The 21,103-nt window shown below is 45.4% G+C and overlaps 1 protein-coding gene across 4 annotated transcripts in view; it reads left to right on the forward strand.

Annotated features, from left to right (window-relative positions):
• The window catches only part of LOC147886285 (PX domain-containing protein EREL1-like), a 61,629-nt gene that overhangs the window by 14,080 nt on the left and 26,446 nt on the right, over window positions 1-21,103 (forward strand). For all 4 annotated transcript variants that reach the window (XR_015543331.1, XM_087395702.1, XM_087395703.1 and 1 more), the window contains 4 exons: window positions 245-353; window positions 1,529-2,289; window positions 2,393-2,557; window positions 2,666-2,908. Coding sequence is in view for 3 of the 4 variants with exons in the window: in XM_087395702.1 (XP_087251828.1) it covers window positions 245-353; window positions 1,529-2,289; window positions 2,393-2,557; window positions 2,666-2,908 (1,278 nt within the window). In the remaining variant the exon portion in view is untranslated. The remainder of the gene's footprint in view (window positions 1-244; window positions 354-1,528; window positions 2,290-2,392; window positions 2,558-2,665; window positions 2,909-21,103) is intronic.

Raw genomic sequence — 21,103 nt, forward strand, 5'->3', positions numbered from 1 at the left:
TCTTGTCACATTTCTGACTCTGATTTAACTCTCATGGTCAGTTTAGTGGACCTGTCAAACAGTTCGCATAATATCTGGCTTGAGGGAGTTACCATCTGCAATGCCTAAAGTTGCTATTCTTTTGCTGTTATGGAATTGGTATCTCATTACTGTTTTTAAAAGAGTTGGATAGAAAATGTAAAATCTCATCTGGCAGAATTATGGATATAAAAGTCAATTCTCGTGCTTTTTTATTTTCTGGCAGAGAAGGCTTGCTTTGGCTAATTGGCTGGCAAAGCTACTTGCAGACATCGATATTGCTCGAAGTGCTCCAGTGGCAGCGTTTCTTGATTTGGAGGCTGCTGCTAGGGCAGGTGAGATTTTGAGACCAGAATGAACTGACCCTTTTGTCTTCATAGTACATTTATGAAGATTTTGAGACGAGATGAGAGGTGATGGTTTATCTCCCTTGTGTTTGCACAGTACTTTTATGAATTTTTGAGGTGCTTATGAACAGGATGCTGCTGCTAGGGTAGGTAGGATTTTGAGGCCAGATGAACTGATGGTTTATTGTTCTGCTAGTACATTCAAGAAATTTTGAAGTGCTTTGTGCCAATCATATATTCTGTCTTCAAGTAATTTGGAAGCCAGTGCAAAAATGGCTTTGCGTTTGGCTCTTCAGAAAAAGTAGTGGCATTTTGCGTATAACAACTTCTTGCTATGCTTGATGGAGTCAGTTGAATGTTTCGATCCCTGTAGGTTAACTTCATAGGCATATAAACTCCAACTTTTTCATGCCCTGAGCTGCTCACTTGAAACAGCTGTTGTCACCAGTTGTAATTTCCAGTTGCATTTTTGGGAATGATGGCTGTAATAAAGGGGAAAGATAGCCCAGGTAGTGGTGGTTAGGATTTTATGCTAGGGGCTGTTGTGTTTTGAGAGGGCATTAGTCCACCCCTACTCATTGTTAGAGATGCGATCACACACTAGCTGCCCTTACACCTGTATACTTCCTTGTGTGCCCTCACATTTCGCACCTTGACTACTCCAAAATGATTTTCTTTCCCTCTCTTTACCCATTCTCTTCTTGCAACTTCTTCCTCACTTCCCGTGTGCTAGTGAGCCCCCTTCTCCAAAGGTGCCTGTACCTGTAGCCTACAGATGACTTTGAAATTCGGTAGGAATATTCACATGAAAAAGAAAGTGCAGGGTTTGAGCATGCGACTTGCTTATTTTTAAGCAGCCCACAACATACAAATTCTTTTCCTATCTTTACCCCTTCTCTTCTTGAACTTCTCCCTCACTTCCCGTGTGCTAGCTAGTCCCCTTTTCCAGAATCCAAAGGTGCCTGTACCTGTAGCCCACAGATGACTTTGAAATTAGGTTGGAATATTCGCATGAAAAAGTAAGTGCAGGGTTCGAGCATTCGTCTTACTTATTTATAAGCAACCCACAATGTACAAATTCCTTCAGATGCTTTATTTGTTTGAGCATATTTGTTTCTGTATTGCTGAGGTCTAAATTAGCTTTTTATTTTTACTGTGCGTAGCCATGAATGTGATCAAGGAAGCACAGCTTTCTAACAGTGCTAGTGACCCAAGCTCAAATTCTGGTGTCTTATCATCTGGGAGAAGCCCATCTGCAGCTTCAGCAACAGAATATGGAAGCGATTCCACTTTTGATATACTTGGGATAGGAACTTCTAAGGCCACAAGTGAGGAGGATTCAGAGTTTGAAACAAAAGCTTTGGCAACTGTGGAGCAGACAGATGGGTCCACAGAAATTACCCAGCTAAATTGTAATCGTAACGAGCAGGTGTCCGGCAATGAAAGAAAAGAAAACTTATCTGTTGAATCAGACAACAATTTTACAGTTAAAGCGTTAGGCTCGACTACAGATGGGGTTATGGTGAAAGCAATTGATGATACAGACCAGAAGCTGCGACTCATGCATTCCGGTACTGAGGAGGTAAGGTCTTGGCATGGGAGAACACCTTCTATTGATAGTATTGGAAGTGAGATGAGTTCTGTCAGAGGAAGTGAACTTTCCTATGCAGCTGGTGATGGACCTGGGGAAGGTTTTCCATGGGAACATCCCAATAGCAGTAGTCAAAGCTCAGAGACTTTACATACGTTTGACACAGAAAGCTGTAAAGGTGTCCAGACATCTTTGCCAGTCGATCAAAGGGCCAATGTGAGGAGAATGTTGGCCAATTTGCAGAGAAGGTTGAGTACAGCAAAGGCTGATATAGAAGACTTGATAGCTCGCTTGAGTCAAGAAACAGCTGTCAAGGAGTTTCTTGCAGCAAAGGTGCCATATGAACATCTTCTCACACTCTAGATGCCTAGGTTTATATGTGATTAGGCTTTCAAAGCTGTGGAGAATTTATCATTGTCCGTGTTTGTCTTTAAAGGTTCGGGACTTGGAAGGGGAGGTTGACAGTACTAAGCAAAGGAGCAGGGAGACATTGCTGCGAGTGATGTCCATGGAGAGGGATAATTTGAACAACCTTCAGTGGGAGCTGGAAGAAGCCCGAGCTTCTCTCATTAGTGCTAATGAGCAGGCTCAAGCTGAAAAGGTATGGTGCGTGCTATGTATGTAATTCATTCTTTTAAGAATAGTATGAAGATACAACACTAGTGATTTCTTTCTTAAACACCCCTCTGGTTTTTGTAAAAATCCTCAGGGGGCCAGAATTCAAGTAGAAGAAAGATTACAAGTAGTTGAGATGCAGAAAGAAAAGGCAAATCTTGAGGTTATTGAGCTCAGGGAAAAGCTTAGAGATCTGCAAAAAGACAGAGACAGCCTGGAAGCTAAATCAAAGGCTGAGATGAGGGTGCTTGTGCGAGAAATCAAGGCGCTCAGAAAATCTCAGCCAGAGCTTAAGGAAGAATTGGAGATGGTCTTAAAAGACAAAGCTGAACTTGAGGTGCACATTAATTTCTTTACCAATAAATGTTCTTACCCTAAATAGGGTGCAAGTGAGGGAGTATCATCCAATGTGTTTGAAAATTAGAGTTTGTAGTTCTCACCTCTCAGCGCTACCCAAGTAATCTATGTTCTCTACAATATTCATAGTAGGAGTGGGCTTTATTTAGGTCACATTTATCGTGCTGCTTTTGTTTGTGTTCATGAGAATGCTAGGGAAACTTGGAAACTCCATAAAAATGATTTTTTGATTTACCCGTATATGTAGCAATGGGAAAATTCCTTTTGTTGTTTCGTGTTGAGCATATAGAAGGACAATTTGCTAACTTGAACGGAACTGACAAAGCTGTTGTGAACTCCTACGTTAAGTTCAATCCCTTTCCTCTAGTCAAATGGAGCTCCTTTTAGAATCTACCCAACCAAGCCCATTAATTGCCACTTGGGACTCACTTGGCTGGGGTGTACCCAAAATTGGACCTTTTTCCCATAAGTCCTCTCATGGGCCTATATTTGCACTCCATTATTAACACCTATGCCTGTATTTACTCATAGGCCCTAGCCTTTTACCTTTATGAACGTGCGGTGCTGTATAATGCTCGGTCCATTAATGTCTCTCACATGAATCACTTTTGAGCCCTTGTGGTTCTCCACCTAAGTTTAACCTGCCATATTGTTGTTGATGTAACATTCCTTTCTCCTGAAGAAACGTTTGTCCTTGAAACAAAATTGGAAAACCTTGTTTGGAGATAATTTATCTTCTCCCAATTTAAACACAGTTTTGATCTATCTTTTGGTTCATGGAGTAAAGAAGGTGGTTCAATGCGTTTAATTAGGACTACTTTGCTTACTGGATTATCAATCATCCCCCAGTTTTCTTTTAGTCCACTAACATGAAAAGCTGCTTGCACTCGACATTCTTTTGGTGAAGCCAATTTCCAAGCAATTTCTCTTAAGTACCACCTAGGAGACTTTTGGACATTTATTTGTTTTAAGGGTTTCTAAATATTCTGGCACTTTAAGATATTTTTCTTGCTTTTTGCAAATTCCATCTCTTTAGTGTGGATTTGCATAGTTTCTTGCTCTAGCTTCAGCCCTTGTGATACTTTCTTTAGCTATTTTAAGCATCTGATTCATGTTTTTGAGAAAATCTTTGGCTGCATGAACTTTCTCTTTTTCAAGCCCTATTGCAATTGGTGTTCTGGATTGAAATTACACGTGACCATGAATGTACTTAAACCTGTCGAAGAATGTTCGGCATAGGTAAATGAAGCTGATTGACCATCTAGTTTGACCATCGTTTTGTGGATCATCTTCAGTACTCATATTAAGAGTGGTATTCGACAACCGTTTAGAAATGATTGTTATATTTACTATCAAAGTCAATAAAAATACCAACTGGTAGCCCATTTAATCTATAACAAATAGGTTGCCTAATTGGAGAGTTTGAACCTCTGTTTTGGTTTGACGAGAGTGACTTATTTGAGGAATCGATCCATACTGCTCACTAGAATCGCGTGTTCCCTCTATGTCCGAGGTAACCACACAGTCATGTTTGTTTAGAAACGAGTCCCTATAACTTAAGACACTTTAGAGATGTACGTGTCTTTAAGACATGCTTAAGACACATCTCCCCCCCCCCCCCTCCCCCTCCTCTCTCTCTCACGGTGTGACTCATGAGATGAGAGCACAAAATAGGCTGAAGATGACAGTGTGTAATTTGTAATGGCAACCTCTGGTTTGACCCAGGGGGTTTTTTAGATACCTACACCGATAGAGACGCGATTTTGTATAGTGAGACACATGAGAGTCTAGAGAGAGGGCTGTCCACAGTGACATGATACACTTGGGAGCATGCATGACACATGTGGATACAAGTCCATCTACTGGATGCAAGGCTGATCTTTATTGCGGTGTGCTATTTCCCCCTAGATACATCATCCTATGTGCATGAGGTCACCACAGAGGGACATAGCCAATATGAGACGATATATGATGACATCATGGAGTTCTTTAGGCGGGGAGACACCCTCCTCCTTGGTGACTTTAATGCACCACACGGGAGATAGATAGGCGGGCTTGCTAGATTTTGCATCTGACTCCTCATCGTACTGGAGCTGGATCTAGTAGAGCTTGGGATAGTGAGGTGCTCAGCAGATGCACCACATGTGATAGGATGTGGGTGACATCTACTTGAGCTAGGGGCTGTCCATGATTGATTATATATAACGGTTTCCAGAGAGAGCCATCATTTGGCAGATTCACTTGCTTCCCACATGGAGGGGGACAAGTACAGTGGACTATCTGATGGGTCCCCTAGCCTTTGTATCACAGATACACGACTTCATTATGCCTCCTCCCTCACTTGGCGTTGACCACTCATACCTAGCTTTTAGCATCTTGGCTACTAGGCCAGCCATAGGGAGAGCCCCTCCCACATCCACCCGTGTCGAGATCCATTTTGACCGTGCTCTTGATCTAGTCTATGTGAGCCACTTGGCCTGTGAGCTTCCGGCTTTACTTGGACATGATGCAAACCTCCCCCGTGCCTCGGACACCTTGCTCCTAGATCGTTTCCTACGACTCGACCCATAGCACATATCCTAGTTGGAAAGATGCCTCAAAACTCTTGGTTCAATGACGAGTGTAGAGCGATGAGATCTCACCTCACACGTGAGCGAGCCTTGGGCCATTTTACGACACACAAGGCATAGCGGATCGCACGGCGATTGATGTGTCGTAAGAGGTAGGCTTTCCTTACACATAGGATGGATGAGGTGATTCAATCATCTCGAGGGGGAGATCCTATCAGTGAGTTGGGGCTTGTATTTGAGGGGAAACCACATATTTCCATTGTAGATCCAAATGTTTGGCATGAGCATACATGACATATTAGGTCGTGCCTACATCGGGACATCATAGCGTGAACTCGCATATGTGTGCCCACTAGTCTTTTGTTCATTGTACAGAATGTACAGACTGTACTTTGTAGGCTTCATAGGCGGAGAGCTCAAGATAATGAGGGGCTACGATCTGAGCATTTCGTGAATGGGTAGGAGGTATTTTAGCGTAGATGTTTAATCATGCTGTATGCCACAGCTTCCCACTTGCTTAGAGTACTATTACTATTACTATTGTGCCGATACACAAAGCAGGGGATCCCATGGACACTAGGAACGACCACTCTTATGATTGGCCACACCTTGGCCAAGATTTACGGGTTGGTATTGGAGAGGGAGATTAGCGGCTACACAAAGGCACATGAGCAGTGAGCTCTAGGACAGGTAGGATTCCGGAGATAACACTCCACCCTAGACCACATCTTCATCTTGCGGGCTATCATTTAGGAGGCGAGGTTGCGGTCTGTCTACGCTTGCTTTGTAGACTTTCGGAAGGCCTTTGACACTGTCCCATGATCTCGTATGATCAAGGGATTACATTCTAGAGGTCATAATTTGGGGGGTGATGAGCCTAAGAGTCCATGCTCGAAGAGGCCTATCAAATTGGGTTGAGAGTACGATCATAGTGAAGCAGGGATGGCCTCTTTTACTGACTCTTTTTCTGGCTCTACATTGACGAGATCACATCCTTTGTTGACCGCCTAGGTGGGGTTCACTGCTAATTGCAGCAGTATGCGGATGACATATTCCTCATATCATCTTCGAGAGAGAGATCACAGAGACATCTAGAGGCCCTAGAGGTCTTTTGCAGAGAGAGACTTAACAGTTAACTTTGGGAAAACCAAGGTTATGATCTTCAACATCTCACACGTAGTACTACACCGACATAGCTCCACTTATCGAGGTGAGCCATTGGAGATATTGCAGCCTTACACAAACTTGGGGGCAATCTTCTTAGGGTCAGTTTTTCGGGATGGTCCATGCGGTCAGGACACGGCTCACACAAGGATAGAGAGCTTTGGCCCAACTAGAGAGGCAATGCTTTCAAGCACGCTTTCAAGATCGCCGACAAAGGGCTGGCTTTTTGACACCCTAGTGTGACTGACTGCCATGTATGCAACACCTTTTTGGGGGAGTGATCTCTCGGCGACAGACTGGAAGAGGATTATGGGGTCTAGGATGATTCATAGTGAGCCCTCAATCCTACGTCAGATAGTATAGGTAGAGTTCACTATGACACCACTCCAGAGTGATGCCATCTTTTAGACAATGACATTGCTCCACAGAGTTTGGGCCTTAACCAACTAGGTCATCCAGATGGCTAGTAGAGATGGCTAGTAGAGAGCAGAGTCAACTTAGTATGGTATGCACGAGTATCCACATGGTTTGCCAGTCAAGGTATTCAGTTGGACCGGCTTCCCTCCTTTCAGTACAGCATGGATGCACCACCCGAGTTGATCCCACGAGATGAAAATAACTGTATCATATGGTAGATCTCCTCTAGCTCCATACGTCTCGGACTCGGGGGAGGACCAGGATTTTCCCACCAAGATCCAGTTCTATCACGACCACTTCTTGAGAGTATCGGAGGATGGACTCATCATCAGAACCCCAGTACCTAGAGGACAAAGGAGTCGCACATGCATTGAGGATTTCCATTGGGCAAATGTGGGTTTTGTCCCATAGCTGAGGGTTGAGACAGGGAGGGCTGCAGGCACACCCAGAGGGCAGCACATTTGTAGGTTATGCACGCTGGGGGAGGTCAAAACAGAGGAGGACTTCTTGTGTGTCTGCCTAGTCTACTATGAGGTTTGGGGACGATATCACTGCCTCTTTCAAGAGGGACACGGCTTCGGTCCACTCTCACCGTTGATCCACTTCCATGACCAAATCTGCATTGGGCATCTATTTGATTGAGATGAGACGGCACAAGGAGACACTACTGAGACTGATTAGATAGTTTCAACAGGTGATCGTACCGCAGGAGGTTGAGATAGACCAAGCAAATGACATATCACAGATTTCTATGCATTTGAGTCAGCTCCAAGACATAGTTGGGTGGAGGAGGAGCTAGTTGCATCAGGGCAGCGTGGATCAATAGGGAAAGACGATGTGACGCTGCAGAGCCAGAGATGCAGAGACTATGCAAGTGACCAGAGCACGCATGATCAAGGTCTAGTCTTTCTCAGCTCTCCTCAAGGAGACCACCAGAGACTAGGCGTCACTCTTGACATAGCCCATCAGATACAGAGGTTGAGGAGACCACGTCCTCTGCCACAGCAAGAGATAGCTCGACAAACACAGATCCGGGACATCTTTGCAGCCCACCGGAGAACCACCACGGGAGTTTGTTTTGGATTTTGAGTCTTAGTTTTCAGTTTCAGTTTTTGAGTTGTGAGTTTGAGTCCAATGAGCTCTTTAGCTTAGCAAAGCACTCAGCAAGGGCCCTAGCACGTCCTTTGCTTTAGCCCATAGATGCTTGTATGAGTTTCTTTTCTTGATGTACTTTGTCCCGTAGGCCCATAAGGTCTTCTGAGGGCGTTAATCTCTCTCTCTCTCTCTCTCTCTCTCTCTCTCTCTCTCTCTCCCTCTTTCTTTCTTTTTAAAAATATAAATAAACTTGGGCTTTTTCTAGCTAACTTAAAAAATAAATAAACATTAAACATGTGTGTCCACTGTCAGTTGTCATGGCTCACTCTTGACTTGTGAGTTGAAATTTTTATTTTAGTTATCATGTTCATGCTTGTTTCATGATGTATTAGACTTACAATCCTGACACCTATAATAATATATCTTTCATAGATTCCCGGATTATGGTATTTCATGTTCATTTTGGTAGTAGCCACTTGCCTTGCAAGCTACCACTCTCACAGCTTTAAGCTATTTCTACACAATTTTATTGATTCCTACCTGGGAATCCCTTATGTAATCTTGCAATATTATAAGCTATGGGCTATAGGTCACTAATTATCCTATTCAAAGAGCCTTTGCACTTTGTATGGATGCGTCAATTTTACGAGCAAAAACCTATGAGCAGGTTTATCCGAGCGTGTTTTTTAAGAGATTTTTAAAAATGTTTTTCTTTAGGAAACATGGTTTTTACACTTTTATTTTCACTAGAACTAGATCCCTTTATCATAAAAATACACAGACTAGTCACTCATTCATTTTTACACAACATAATTTTCTTATTTAGAGACATCCCTTTGTACCCCTGTTATTACCTTAAAAAAGTGTTGATTCCTTTAAGAAACATTCCTCATAATCACTCTCAATGTAATAATACTATGCATATATAATTACTTATTAACACATTTATATCATATGGCAATATCTTTTTAGTGTTTTTATAGCATATTTATGGACATGTTTCTAAAGAAGTTTAAATTACCATAAATAAGTATTAACTTGGGCTTATATATCACTCTCATAAAATACATGTAATATTTAATACTATATATGAAAGATTTTCCAAAATATAACTCCATAGATGTGCTCAAATGGGGTGTTCCGATCAATTTGAGTGGTTGAATGACTATATTTGGACATTGGATATGAAAGTTATGTCACTTTTAAAAGTGCTGTCCAAGGTAGTTTCGCCAGCGAAACTACCTTGGGAGACTTGCTTCAAAGGGGTTTCGCTGGCGAAACTACCTGGATGGCTTGCTTCAATGAGTTTTCTTTGAAGAAACTCTTTCATGAAGATAGGTTGAGAGAGGGTTTTCAATGTCACCCCCTATTAAGTAAAAGTTGTAAGAAGGATCATAAGGGAATTTTCATAGAGAAGTCTACTCTACATGTGGGTTTCTTCAAAAGCCATCCCATTATGCTCTCACCATTCCTACAGATTCACCTAAAGATTTTTGTAAAAAATAGGCATTGCTATAATACTTTGCATATTTCTAAGTGAAACTATGTTTTCTTCTGATCGATTTTTGCCATATTTATGCATAGTTGGAAGCTTTTTTTTTCCTTCGCTCGGACGCTCGGAAGATTTCGCTCAGAAAATGCTCGTCCCCCACTTTGTATCTCCTATTCAGTTTATAAAGGATAGAAGCACACCAGAAATTCATCCCTTGTGGGGGACATGAGACCTTTGTTGATGGCATGATGCTGCAGGCACAAGTGAAGAGAGACTTGCAGATTTCAAGAATAATCTTAAAGCTTCATTTCAGACGTCTGACTTGTGGCTGTTACACTACTATCAGGAGTGCAAACAAATGAAGGTATTGTGCTCAAACAATTGAGATACATTATCATTATCTTAAAGAGAACAGCATGCAGGGTAGATCAGTTTGATCTATGATTCTATTGTCCTATACATCAGAATGTTGTAGATCTTTTCACAAGGCTCTACCCAGACAAAAGCTTGAAGCTTTCTGCAATGCTTTGGGCTTGCTTCCATTTGGTGATTGAGATGACTCTTTGAACATAAGTTCATTGTCATTGCAGGGAGGTGTTAGAAATTTTGTAATATTTATGGCAGTGGCCGAGATTGAAACTGCACTATGTTGTGTTTTTAGAGGATGAATTTGGGAATGTTCCTGGATTCATCTAGGTATAAATATTAGTTAGAAGGGTTTATCTAAATTTTCCCTCCTAACCACATTGAGTTTATGTGTATGTGGGTTCTTACCCTAGTTTGGGTTTCTCTGGGGTTTTGTCATGTTGACAACCCTTGTACTCTTTAAACGTTAATTTACAGATTCTCACATTTTGCTCTCTCCACATTGTGTTCTCCGCCCCCATCCGCATCATGACAACCTCACTAACAAATGGCAAAGTAGCTCTCTAATACGATACTTCGGACACGAGTTTTACAAATATATAGATTTGGTTAAAAGCATAGCCATAGCCAAAAGCGAGCATAATTAGGAATTAATTAAAATCTAAACATTTAACACGTCACATATTAAACTTTTAACTTTAGAGTATCAGCAATTCAGGTATCTATACATTCAAGATTTCACATAAAAAACTCTAGAGACAATAGATACCAGTCAATAGTTTGCAAGACACCACTCAAAATTGGAATTCCAAAATCCAAATAATAAAGAATACCCAAACCAGAAATCAATCTATGATCAGTACCCATCGTGTCATAATCACACCCTCAGTGTCTAATTACATAACTCGGGCTCCGGTAACCCGATCAACATGGAATAATTGAAATTCAGAGATTTGGAGCAAGAGCTGTGAGCAATTTCAGGTGTTATTCTGTCCAAGGAAGAAAGCATGAGAGCAGGAAGAGGAGGATACACATTGAGAAAAGATATGTTGACCCATTTTCCATTTGTAGAGCTATAATGGTTAAACCTTTTTTTTTTTTTTTTTTTTTGGGCAAAGAATCAATGCTTGAAAAACTTCATACAAAACAGCAGCCCCGAAGGTGCTCAGTATGGAAAAAAACCAATAAGGCTGAAAGAAAAGAAAAACCAGCTCATTCTAGAGAAACCTAGCTCACTGCCAATTTGTGGTAGGGGACTATACAACCAGCAAATCCCTTGCGGAGCGAATATGTAGAAAACTCTTGCAGGCCAAGCCTTGCAGAAACGTGCGCGCCTCGCGACAGTCGCCCTCAGGGTCCCACGCCTCCAGGTGAAGCGTAGGGTGTAGATGATATCTTGCCAAATGGCGACCAAGGTAGCTGAGGGTGGAATCAGATGCTCACCCACCACCAGACTACATCGAGCAACCCAAATGTTCCACGCTGTGATATTGGTTGCTACCTCCCACATGCTATCCTTCGGAGGGGAATGAGGATCCGGGCTATCAGGAGGGACCGCCTCATGGAGCTCTATCCTGTGAATGGTCTAACCCTGTATCCGGTAAGCTGGAGAGATATCATCAATTTGGAACGCGTGACCTGTCTAAGTCAACCAGGCCACCATCCCCAAGGTGTAGTCTCTTTGAAGGCTCTGCATGCGGGTCATAATCTTGAGGGCTCTCGTCCAGATCCGCACTGCGCTACAACAGCTCCAAAGGCAGTGAGGGATGTCTCCAGAACTCCAGGAGAGCAACAGTGACACTGCCCCTCCATCCGCATCTGCTCCAGCCACGGGCCTATGGGCAAACCTCCATGGGCGACCAACCAGAAGAAGTAGGAGATCTTCTTCGGCCACAAATTGGACGATAGACGCGTCCAAAACCTAAAACGGACCTCTTGGGGCACCCGCTGGGCCACCCAATGCCTCTCCCTCGAAGGGGTCCATGTCGACGAGTCCATAATGTGCAGAGGCAGAATCTTGACATCTCGAGGGGTCCATTCACAAATATGTAACATAGCATGTGCATTCAATAGAAGGGGTTTTTTTAATGTAAAAAAATCCAAAATTTTACAGATTTTTACTTAAGGGATTTTTTAATGGGATATTGAAAAAAAATTGTAAGTTTGTATAGAGGTAAGGGGTCCATTTATAGGCCCTTGAATGCATATGGGATATTGAAAAAAAATTGTAAGTTTGTATAGAGGTAAGGGGTCCATTTATAGGCCCTTGAATGCATATGCTATACTACCCCTTGAACGCACATGCTATATTTACATACTTTTGAGTGGACCCCTCGAGCTGCGCATCAACGAGTACCACAACAAAGTGAAGAAACTTGCAGATTCACTTTCTTCCATTGGAGCACCAGTGGAAGATGATGATTTTTTTTCAGCCTCTGAAGCCTCTTGCCAATCTGAGTGGTATAGGAAAAAAAGGGTACCGCGTCCTCCTGCTCGGTGGGGCCGATCTTGGAAGCCCAAAACCACTCTCTCGGATCCCACTAGACCTCCCTCAGGCGCCTACCTTCCCAAAGCTAGAGGCGCCATCTGGAAGGATTAGTGCGCCACTCCTTTGCCAATCGGCCCACAACTCTGATTATCTGCCAATGAATCCTATCTAGACTCCCGTCCATCTTTGGGTCTCTCTCAGTGAGTGCCTAAAGTAGGCCTCTAGGCCCTACACGGAAGAAACCAGGTTGCTTGCTGCCTTGCTGAATCATCATCCTCAAGGGGACTCCAGTCCAAGAAAACTGACCCAACCATCTACTGTCCATCCACATGCGGAGTCCCTCCCACCAAGACTGAGGTCAATCTCCCTCATCCGTTGACCTGCCCCTCGCATTTGCGCTATGGTTCCAAGCCTCGCCTCTGCCTCCATGGGTAACCTGCTCCATTTGCCAAAGGAGCAGGCTTGACCACTGTCCCATTGTGCCCATCCAAAATGGGTCTGCTGTTCGAGCATACGTCCATCCTGATCCCTGATCTCCGGGTGCCAAATGAGGGGTTGATGCTCGAAGTCCTCTCTGCAATGGGGCTGAGCACGGATGAGGCCCCCAGTTAATCTCTGCCAGACTCTATGGAGGCTCCTTATCATGGGGGAACCCTTTCCGGTAAGGGGGGCCTCTGAGAAGATCCAGCTGTGTGAGTGCTGCCACTGCCCCCTAGTGCATGGGGTGTTCCTGAGAAGCCCTCGTTGTAAGAGGAGCTTCCAAGGCTTTGCACCAGGGGTGAGGCCGCACACAACCAACTTGCCCAAGAGGGCTTTGCTCTGCATCTCCGGATCAATGATACCCAAGCCACCCAATGCCTGTGGCATGATCACCGTTTGCCAAGCAGACCGGGTTTTGGTGTTTCTCATGCCGTCTGATCCTGACCAAAGGAAATTCCGAACCAAACGTCGGAGCTGTCCAATGCACCCTTTGTGGAAGCACCAACAGGAGGCAATGTACCAGGCCGTGGCAAGGACTTGGTTTGCTACTAAGGCTTGCATCGAACACTCTCAAGAACCGGGGCGATTTGTTTCTTCTGTAATATCAATACCCACCTCATACCCGAGATATCTCCCTGTTTGGCCCCGCAGTATCCAGTGGAAGCCAAAGGCACTCCCCCACTCTCGAATCTCTTGTCTCTCCTCATAGCCTGCAAAGAAATCGACGGATTTTGTCCAGTTGATCCGTGCACCCGAGGCCTCACAATAAATTGCTAGGGCTCGCCTGACTCTCTCCAAGCTCTTTGTGGTGCCCTCTACATACAAGGATGTATCAACTGCAAACTCGGAATCCAACAGCTCCTCCTCTTGTTTGATTGGGAGCCTCAACCCTGTGAGGCCCGCCACCTACGATCTCAAGTAGTAGCCCAATGTCTCCGCCACAAAAAGGAAAAGAAAAGGAGCTAGGGGACAGCCTTGGCGGATCGAGCGAGAGAGAGAAAAGGCCTCACCCGCGTGTCCCTATAAGCATCTGACTAGAGCTCCCCGCCTAGAGCGCAAAGACTCCTCTAATCCATCTGTCTGAGAAACCCGACCTCTGCATAGTGCCCTCCAGGAAAGACCACTCCACCTTGTCGTAAGCCTTCTCAAAATCCAAGAGAAGGATGACCAAAGGCTGTAACTCCTCCCTGGCCCAATCCATTGCCTCTCAGAACGTGAAAATGTTGTCCAGGATGCTGCGCTCCTGTACAAAGCCAGTCTGTGTATCATGGATGATGCCGGTGAGATGAGGCCGCAACCGCAAACTCAAGACCTTAGCAAGGATCTTGTATGCGGTGTCCAGCAGGGTGATTGGTCTCCATTGTGGGATAGTTGAGCTATCTCCCCCTTTCGGGATCTAACAAATCCACCCCCTACTTAGGGACTGAGGAAATCAGCAAGGTGATCGGTGTCCATTGTGGGATATCTGACCTATCTCCCCCTTTCAGGATCTAACAAATCCACCCCCTGCTTAGGGACCTGTGTCAAAGATCTCCTGGCAGGCTGAGCGGAAAGGGATGGCAATGATCTCCTAGAAGTTACAAAAGAAGGCCGGAGTCAAGCCATCTTCGCTAGGACACTTTTGGGTCGGAAGGGCCTTGAGGGCTTCCCAAAGCTCCTCAGCTGTGAAAGAATCCTCTAGTCTCCTGTAGAACTCCCTCGAGACTAGTGTTGCAACATGGTCCCAAACTAACTCGCGGGCCACAAGGCAAGCTAGAGTCACCCTCTCCGCCTGAAAGAGATGGCTATAGAAATCGGTGGTCAGCTCTAGAATCTCTTGTGGATCAGTGTGCAAGATGCCTTGGGGATCCCGTAATCGTTATAGTTGCGTGCTTGTCGATCAAGGTCTAGTGGTCTGAAAAAACTGCTTCGTCATCCTATCCCCCTGCTAAACCCAGCGGGCCTGGTTTAGCCTGCCGAACCTCTGTGTCTTGGAGCTCAAGGCGTGCACTGTCATATCTATCATTGAACCACTGGGATCTTGGGTCCTGTTCCTTGAGCCTCTCTATGGAGGCGAGGTCTCGTCGCAGTGCATGCTCGCGCTCCTGAAGAGCCCTCCTCCGTCTAAGGGCATGAGACTGCAACTCCTCGTTGCTCCTCTGAATCGCATCTACCACCCACGAAGCCCAGCCCTCCTAGGGTACTGACTCTAGTTGCTGCCAAATATCTGTAATAACCAGCTAAATCTCCTCATCTGCAGTAGGTCCTCTGAATGCGGACCCCTTTTGGGTAAGAGCATGGTGGGGCTTCTCTAGGTCTAATACTGCTCGAGAGTGGTCTTACATCGTGGTGCCTGCTAGAATCCCTGTAGAGCCACCTTTGTGGAGTGCCCAGTCCCCGACGTAGAAGTGATCGACCTCTTAAGCAATCCATCCTGTTGCCTTTGGCTGAATGAGAAGAGAAGGCTGCTAGGGATCGTGCTGAACTTTGGCTCTCTCCACGGATCTCTGCACTGATCGTGAAGATGAACTGCTCCCATGTGCTCTGCTCTTGCTAGCATCTCGGAAAAGGGGGCACCCCCCTGCTTGTGTAAGAAATCCTAGATTTACTATATTTAGAAATGTGCTAAGGAACAGAAAGGAGACCGAGATAGCAGAGAACAAGGAATAATTGTATTGCTTGAATGTCTGTAGGGTGGATGTAATGTGTCATCCATACAATTGGGCCTCTCTTATATAGAGAGTGAAGAGTCACACATGAAAAGGTGTGTACTCCAAAGGGTATGTGCATGAAGAGGTGTGTACCCCTTGTGAAGGGTGCGACCCTTGATGAGAGGGTACATTACAATAGAAATGTCTCTTCAATAGAATGTCTCTTGTGAAGGGTTGTGCCTCATAGGAAGTGTCCCGTCGAAAGGGCAAGGGTTGTGCCTCATAGGAAGTGTCCCGTCGAAAGGGCATACCCTTCCACAAGTGTCCATTCATCAAACCATTCATAAGTCTAGATATAGAGAAAGGAATACGTCACAGATCGTGACATCCCCTCCCACTCAAAAGAAGACCCTGGTGGAGATAATGAACTGATGTAGAAAATATCACTGTAAATTCTGAAAATACTGCTGTAAAATGTCAGGGTACTGTTGTAAGTCTTCATCAGATTGCCAAGTAGCATCGGAGTCGTCCAGATCTCGAGCGTTCATGACTGGCTGAGTAAAGATATACTTTAGAGAGTGATGGTCTGTCTTGACCACAGAGTCGGCTCCCATGAGATAATGTTTCCAAGAGCGATAATCATGTACAATAGCAAGAAACTCCTTATCATAAACCGGGTATCGGGTTTGGATATCAGAATGTTTATGGCTGTCAAAAGCAATAACTCTGCCTTCTTGCATCAAGACTGCTCCTGTAGCGATGTCGGAAGCGTCGGTCATGACCTCAAACGGAAGGTTTGGGTCAGCAATAGCCATAACTGGTGTGGTAGTGAGTGCTTGCTTGAGTTGTTGGAAACTATACTCTGTTTCGGGAAGCCACTGAAAAACTGGTGTGCTTTTCAATAATTCGGACATAGGAGCTGCAATTTCGGAAAACTGATAGACCTTTGTATGGTAGAAGTTTGCCAATCCGAGAAAAGAGCGGACATCATGAACATTCTTAGGAGTAGGCCAGTTTCGGATTACCTCGACCTTCTTGGGATCCACAGAGATGCCTTGAGCTGAAATAACATGTCCCAAATATTCGAGTTGGGTCTTAAAGAACTCACTCTTCTCAATGTTGATGCAGAGAGAATTTGCGCGGAGAACTTCAAAAACTTGATGAAGATGTTGTTTGTGCTCATGTAGGGATCTGCTGAAAACGAGGATGTCATCGAGGTAAACGATGACGAACTTATCGAGGAAAGGCCTGAAGATGTCGTTCATTAGTGTCATGAATGTGGCCGGGGCATTGTTTAACCCAAAGGGCATGACCAAACATTCATAGTGTACATACTTTGTTCGAAAAGCTGTCTTGTACTCATCGCCTTCTCGTATGCGAATTTGATGATAACCTGAACGAAGATCAATCTTTGAGAATTGTGTTGCATGTAGAAGTTGATCGAAAAGGTCATCGATGCGAGGCAATGGATACTTGTTTTTGATAGTGAGCTTGTTGAGGGCTCGGTAGTCGATGCAGAGGCACATTGACTTATTCTTTTTTTCCACAAGTAGTACAGGAGATCCGAAAGGGCTACGACTGGGCCGAATGTGACCTTTGTCGAGTAGTTCGGTGACCTGTCTTTGGATTTCTTCATTTTGAGTGTAAGAAACCCGATAAGGAGGTTTCGACGGTGGATGACTGCCGGAAATAAGTTCGATTGGGTGATCCACTGGTCGTCGAGGTGGTAACTGCTTTGGCAATTCCTGTGGAAAAATATCCAGGTAGGGCTGGAAAAAAGGTTGGTTGAGGTATTCAGGAGGGTCCTTTGTTGGTGTCTCCTCTACTGCCGTAACCAACAGAAGTGAAGTCTTTACTTGACGTTTACGAACCCACTTCTCTACTTGTAGGGCAGAGGCAACTGGGGTTGAAGGAGAGTCCCTAGAACCAGTTAGCTCAATAAGTTTTCCCTGATGGACAAACTGGATAGTATGGCTGCGAAAACTGATTGATGGATCATAGTCGTAGAGCCACTGTTGTCCAAGTATGACATCGTATCGAGAAAGAGGCATGATGTCGAAGTTCAACTTGTCCGTATAATGTTGGATGCGAAAAGACAAGTTTTTGATCCTGGTGTTGCACAAGAAAGTAGTTCCATTTGCGAGTTCAATCTGATAGTCCATGAGACTAGGATTGGTGGTCAACCGAAGTTTGTCGACCATAGAACTAGCTAGGAAGTTATGAGAGCAGCCACTGTCGATGAGGATAGTGACCGTTGTTCCACGAATCGATCCTTGAACACAAAGTACTTGAGTGGACAGGGAAGGTTCGAGGTTGCTGGCAAGGCTCAGGTGGATGGTATTTGCCATTCAAACAGCTTTGCCTTTCTTGTCTTGTGCTGGGGTAGCATCTTCTCTTTGGGAAGTGCTAGATTCCATATTGGAATTTTGCTTTGGTCGCTTGGGACAATCGAACCATCTATGGTCGCCTGTACAGATGGTACAAAGTCCTTTTGTGCTGGAGTTGTTCTTCTTGTTAGTGGCCGCACCTTTATGTTGGGGATGTCGGTAATGACTTTGTGAAGAAGAAGAGGCGCGATCCTTAGAGGAGTGCTTCTGTTGGAATCCAGCATATGATTTCTGAGTCTTCTGGGGATCTTGAGACTGTCGCTGACCTTGATTACCGGAGTTTTTTCGAAACCTGGTGTTATCTTGAGGGCGAGCACCTTTGGCCATAGTAGAGTTCTGTGTGCAATTAGCACTCTGCGTCCCTGTGTTTTGGAAATCTGTAATGCGCTCTGCGTAAGCAATAGCGCCAGTTGTGGTGGTGATGTTTGCTTTAAGGACATCAATGCGTAACGAGGGATTTAGGCTTGAGATGAAAGCATGAAGGCGACCATCCTCAGTTAAACCATCAATCTCTAGCACCAATGTGGTGAACTGAGAGATGCAGGAAGACAGGGAGCCTGTTTGCTCCAACTGTCGGAGTTTTGATCGTGCTTGGAAGTCCGCATTGGCAGGTATGAACTGCTTACAGAGCATGTGTTCAAAACGTTCCCATGTTAACACACTTTTGCCGTCCTTTAAGCGTCTTTGCCACCGTAGAAAAGCTGTATCCTTGAGGAGGGAGGCTGCTAAGGCGATCTTTTTGCCTTCAGTGAGGTCAACAGTATCAAAATACATGCACATTTTTACGAGCCATTGGTCAACTGTTCGGCGATTGTGTTGACCAGTGTAGGCTTCCGGAAGTTTGATGTCAAGTCTTTTAGTTTTGGAAGCTTGAAGTAAACGGTAGAGGGCACGTAGTTCAGTGTTTTCTACCTCTGGTGGGAATGAATCCGCATAGTCGTTTGGTTGCATCACGTCATTCACACAAGATGGGTGCAAGACTCTACGGGGTGGAATAGAGTGATAACCTAACTTTAATAGGTGATTATAACGAGTAGGTTGCAGAGTCCACGGATCTGAGAAGGGATAAGGAGCTGCTGTCGGAAGTGGAGGATATCCAGGAGAAGGAGTGCCTTCGGAGTGTAAATACTGTCTTGGAGAAGGTACAACCTATATAGGAGGATATCTGGGAGCTGAAGGAGGTGGAGAGTATCCTGGAGATGCCGAAGGTGAGGGGTAAAATTCTCTCCAAAGATGGACAGCAAACTCTTGAGGAATATTGGGTTCTGGGTATCTTCGTGTCTCGTGGAACACAACCTGTACTGTGCTGAGGAAGTAATGTAATTGAGGTGCCTCACGCAGAAGATATAGGATGTGGTCCAAATCACTAGGAGGGCACGTGACACAGAAGACCCACGATGCAAAAGCTCCGAAATGGGCTGGTTGTGCAATCTGAACACGATATTGTGTGGTAGATGATGCCTGAGGTGTCCTTGAAAGGCCGGGTGAGTTACCAGGGGTTTCCATGCTTTAAGGGAACGTCTTTCATTTGCTGTAATTTGATAATGACAAGAGAATCCTTAGAAGTAGACTGGAAAGACTCCACCTGGCAATGATTTAATCTGCCAAATTGTTGCGTAGAAGAGGCCTGCAGATTTCTGTCCGGAGGTCCATGTTGCAATGGGTGGCGAGGAGCAGATCTGGGCTTGGCATTTAATAGGCTGTCTTCATCGCGATAGGAGGCTGAAACTGCTGCTGATCTGGCAGGAAAAAGGTGGCGAACCAAGGAGAGCAGGTTATCAATGGCACAACAGGCTGCAGGTACCCAATTCTGGATCGCAATAGGGGCTGGCGCACCAGGCTGCTGCTGTCATGGGAGACTGGTGAAACAGAAAAGGGGCTGGCAAGGCTGTCAATGGCAAAAAAACAGCGACCGAAAGGGTGGCTGGCGCTGTGCTCACATTGCAGGCTGGAAAGGAGCAGGGCTGCAAAGGCAAGGGAACTGGCAGCGAAAAAGGCGAGGGGCTGGCAGCGAAAATGGCACGGCTGGCAGCTTTGATGGCACGTGAAGGCTGGCAGCAAGATGGCGTGGGCTGGCAGCGAGATGGCGAGGCAAAGGTTGGCAGTGAACCTGCGCGGGCTGGCAGCGAGATGGCGAGGCAAAGGCGGGCAGCGAACTTGCGCGGGCTGGCAATGAGATGGCGAGGCAAAGGCGGGCAGCGAACCTGCGCGGGCTGGCAGCGAAATGGCGAGGGCTGAGGGCAGACCCTGCGTGGGCTGACAGTGAAATGGCGAGGGCTGAGGGCTGCTGCTGCGTGGAAATCCGTACGGTGGAGGCGAACCTGCATGCGAATCCGTACGGAACGTCAAAGGGTGCGCCCCTTTTTCGTTGGGGCTTGCCTAGGTTGGGTGATGCGAAATGGCGAGGCTAGGGGCTGCGCAGGTAGGCTGAGCGAAATGACGAAAATCTGCATGGGCGTTGAAAAGGTGCGCCCTTTTTTCGTTTGGGCTGCCTACGTTGGGTGATTGCCCCAAAAATCAAAGGGTGGGTTAAATTAACCCTAGGGTAGCTAGGGTAAACCTAAGGTTTGGGGCTGGGTTTTCCATTTTAACCCCTCTAGGTACCCTTTTATAGGTGCTTGGTGCCTAAAAGGTGTGCCTATTCGAAGGGGTGTGACCCTTGGAATAGGTGCACCTTTTCATGAAGGAGTGTGTCCCTGTTTTAAAAAGGGGTGTCCCTACATGAATAGGTGTGTCCTTTTGTCCACGATGGGGTGTGTCCCTTGGGTGAGGAGGCGAGACTCTTCATCACAAGGTGTGTCCGATGGTGAAAAAGGTGTGTCCCTTGGTTTTGGGACAGCCCAAGCACCTGAAAAGACACGATTTTTGTCGTGTCCATTCACATCAACTCGTGATGTGTGGGAGATGGAGAGGCCATAGATGACTTTAGGCAGGGTTGGCACAAGAAATTTTTACGCTCATCCTCTCCATCTCTTCCATGCACAATGTGCACGGATATCCTTCTAGCGGAAAAGATGTATCAGATCGGCGCTAGAAGGTGGGGGGCATTTCCTACAGGCAGGAGCGAATTTTGCTCTGATACCATT

Source organism: Dipteris shenzhenensis, chromosome 24 (assembly GCF_047967505.1).
Source record: "Dipteris shenzhenensis isolate YYH24624 ecotype China chromosome 24, Dip_SZ_1.0, whole genome shotgun sequence".
NCBI lineage: Eukaryota > Viridiplantae > Streptophyta > Polypodiopsida > Gleicheniales > Dipteridaceae > Dipteris > Dipteris shenzhenensis.